Source organism: Vollenhovia emeryi, unplaced genomic scaffold (genome assembly GCF_000949405.1).
Source record: "Vollenhovia emeryi isolate VEMERY1.0 unplaced genomic scaffold, V.emery_V1.0 DF939490.1, whole genome shotgun sequence".
In the NCBI taxonomy this organism is placed as follows: Eukaryota; Metazoa; Arthropoda; class Insecta; order Hymenoptera; family Formicidae; genus Vollenhovia; species Vollenhovia emeryi.
This window is the reverse complement of record NW_011966876.1, coordinates 2,613-5,879: the sequence shown is the minus strand read 5'-3', so window position 1 is coordinate 5,879 and position 3,267 is coordinate 2,613. Positions and strand designations below refer to the sequence as shown.

Genomic DNA, 3,267 nt, shown 5'->3' with positions numbered 1-3,267 from the left:
AATTTTTTTGACCAGTGTATAAGATTTAGAGTCCATCATTTTTTTCGAAAACTATTACTCGCACAGTAAAAATGAATAGAACATAAAATGTATATTTCAAAGAGATCTACAACTTTTGTTTAAAACATTTTTCAAAATTTTTAATATTTGTGTCTGAAAATTACATATAATTGATCGACATTGTTTCTTTAATAACGTTTTTACGAACAGCGAGCGACGGCTAAAAACTTTTTTACGTTACTCAGTAAGGTGTCCTTGACAACATATGTCAAGGTCAAGTTCGTAGGAGCCGGGTCCCCTATTCGGCAGTTTTACCCATTACTTTCCTATCATCGCTTGAGTACTCTCCGCGAGTACGCTTTTCGCATCAGCGATCGAGTTCAGATCTACCTCAGTCAGTTTACTTTTTTGTTGCTAAAGTTCTAAACAGTAAGTAATATACATGTTATTGCGAATAATATTATCACAGCCCCAGTGGTCGAGCTGGCTAAGACGCCCGTCACGGATTGAGAGGTCCCAGGTTCGAATCCTGGCTGGGGTAATAGTTTTCGCAATAAGAATTTTAATTCAATAGGGGAAAGGGTAAATTTATAATGCTAAATATAGCATTAAAATTAAATTAACATAATTTGAAAAAATCACTCTGCGATTTTTAGAACACGTGAATTCACTGACGATAATGATCCCACCTAGGCAAAATCTGTGTTATATGTCCGATAGTAACAGCACGCAGTACAGGGTGGGATAATACGGTATATGATTCACATAGCAATATAAAGGCCACCACCTTGCCAGGTCCTACAAATATGGCGTTTAAGTTTCAATTTGATTTACGAGTATATCAGAAAAGGACCGAGAAAATATTACTTGTAACTTATTCAAGGTCCTAATACATGTGCACATAGTCCTGGAAATACAAGGTGGGCCAAAAGTAATCACCCTATCGGAAGATGCTATAATTTTTGCAAATGGCGGCAAATGTCAAAGTTGTTTTGACATTTGTGAAGTATAATGGTGTAGAATATTAGTGCATCAACAATGGAACGCTACACTCCACACGAACGCGGAATAATCGTGACTATTTTTTTGAAGAATAATTCTTCAGTGGTTTTGGCGCAGCGTGAATTTCGGCGCAGATTTCCTGGCCGTCCGACACCAACTGGGCAAACATTGCGGCGTTTAGCCGCTAACCTCGAAGAGACTGGCACCATACGCGACCAAAGACGAGCCGGCAGACCTCGTAGTGCCCGTTCGGAGGAGAACATCGCGGCTGTGGCTGATGATGTCGCGGAGGAGCCGTCTACGTCGACCAGGCGGCCTGCCCAGTAATTGGGCGTTTCACGGATGTCTCTGCGGCGCATATTGGCGATAGACTTGCAGATGTTCTCGTACAAAGTGCAGACAGTCCATCAGTTATTGTCTGCTGACCGCCAATCGCGCATAACGCTCTGTTGAACCTCAACGAAGAAATGGACGATTTTCAGTCCAAAATCATCATGAGCGATGAGGCCCATTTTCAGCGGTTATGTCATCAAACAAAATCTTCGCTTCTGGGGAACTGAAAATCCACAAGTGACCCACGAAGAGCCATTACATCCACTCAGTCACTGTGTGGTGCGCTGTTCATGCCGGCGGCGTCATCGGGCCGTATTTTTTCGAGGACATTTTGGGCAACACGGTGACTGTGACTGGTGAGCGCTACCGAGAGATGTTGAATGAGTTTTTATTGCCGGAATTGGACGAGCAGGATCTGGAAGACATGTGGTTTCAACAAGACGGTGCCACCACACACACAGCCCGAGCGACGATGGACATTCTGAAGGAGACATTTCCGGGCTGCCTCATATCGCGTTTCGGCGATATGCACTGGCCTGCAAGATCGCCCGATTTGACTGTTCCTGACTTTTTTGTTTGGGGTTTTTTGAAGTCGCGGGTCTATGCGAGCAAGCCACAGACTCTGGCAGCCCTTAAAGAGAACATCCGACATGAGCGGCCAACATATCGCCTGACGTTCTCAAAAAAGCCATGGAAAATGCTATAAAAAGGGCCCAAATGGTAATCAACAATGGCGGCGGTCACTTGACCGATATCATTTTCAAATCTTGATGTAATAAAACTCAAAAGACCAAATAATGTTTTAAAGAATATCGCATCGAAATATTTCGTTTCATTTACAAATTATAGCCAAACAACATCGGATGATTACTTTTGGCCCACCTTGTACCATCAGTTAGGAAACAGCGTGAACTTATTTAAGGTCCTAATACTTTGCGTGAGACGCAACGCGAGATACGCGACAGCAGCGCCAATGCCACGTTGCGGCAGAAAAGTGAAAAGGACGCTGGTCTGGTCGACGACGACGACGACGATGATGATTATGATGACAAAGATGTTTCTTAATCCAAAATTTCACAAAACTGACTTTGCATTGCAATTGCATTGCAATACCTCCACTCATGGGGCACGTAGGAGAAAAGTAAAAACACTTTTATTATGCAAATCGTACCCAAGCTATCGATTAAGCGCAGTCTCAAGTTCGTCGGATCAGCCGTTGTTGAGATCCGAAAATCTGAGGGCCCGTCAACTCGTGTACTCGCGTAAACTTACACGGTCGGTCTCGCGCGCGTGTACTAGCTACGCTTACACTTGGCGCGAGACACTACCGTGTCTCGTGATAAGTCATGAGAAGCAAGATGTAAAGAACGCTGCAACATAAAACATAAAAAATTATTTAGATAACGGCGGAGGGCTGATACTTGGAGACAATAGTAATTGGTAATTTTGTATGTATAATGGCCGATCTATAATGAACCGTTTCTTGCAAATATAAAGTGTTGACTCTTGTAAATATAATAATTTATTGCTCGCAATCCGTGTAACAAGTAATATAATGCTTCGGAGGACTTCAAACCCTTTTTATCATTCAATATGATGCAGTATATACAGGGTGTGTCCTAATACCCGTATGTCCCGTAGATGGCAGATAGACCGGGGTAAACTGAATAGAAAAGTCCTATACCATTTTGCAAAATTCGCAATAGTTATCGAGAAATTAATTTTAATGTCTGAGCGAATAAGAGCGTAGAAGGCGGCAGGCCGGACTCGGCAGGCAACGGTGGGGCATCATCTAATAGCGTGAGGTCGAGCGGCGCGCCGAAAAAAGTTGTCAAGCAGCGAGCGGCAAGCTTTTTTGACATTTTTTTTCGGCGCGCCGCTCCACCACTCGCTATTAGATGATGCCCCACCGTTGCCTGCCGAGTCCGGCCT

General features: G+C 43.5%; 1 protein-coding gene across 1 annotated transcript; it reads left to right on the top strand.

The window, feature by feature from the left end:
- The first annotated feature begins 1,527 nt into the window (after window positions 1–1,527).
- Window positions 1,528–2,335, top strand: LOC105557424. Its single transcript, XM_012004673.1, has one exon. The coding sequence runs from the start codon at window positions 1,709–1,711 to the stop codon at window positions 2,039–2,041; it is 333 nt and encodes a 110-aa protein (XP_011860063.1). The 5' UTR covers window positions 1,528–1,708; the 3' UTR covers window positions 2,042–2,335.
- Window positions 2,336–3,267: the final 932 nt, after the last annotated feature.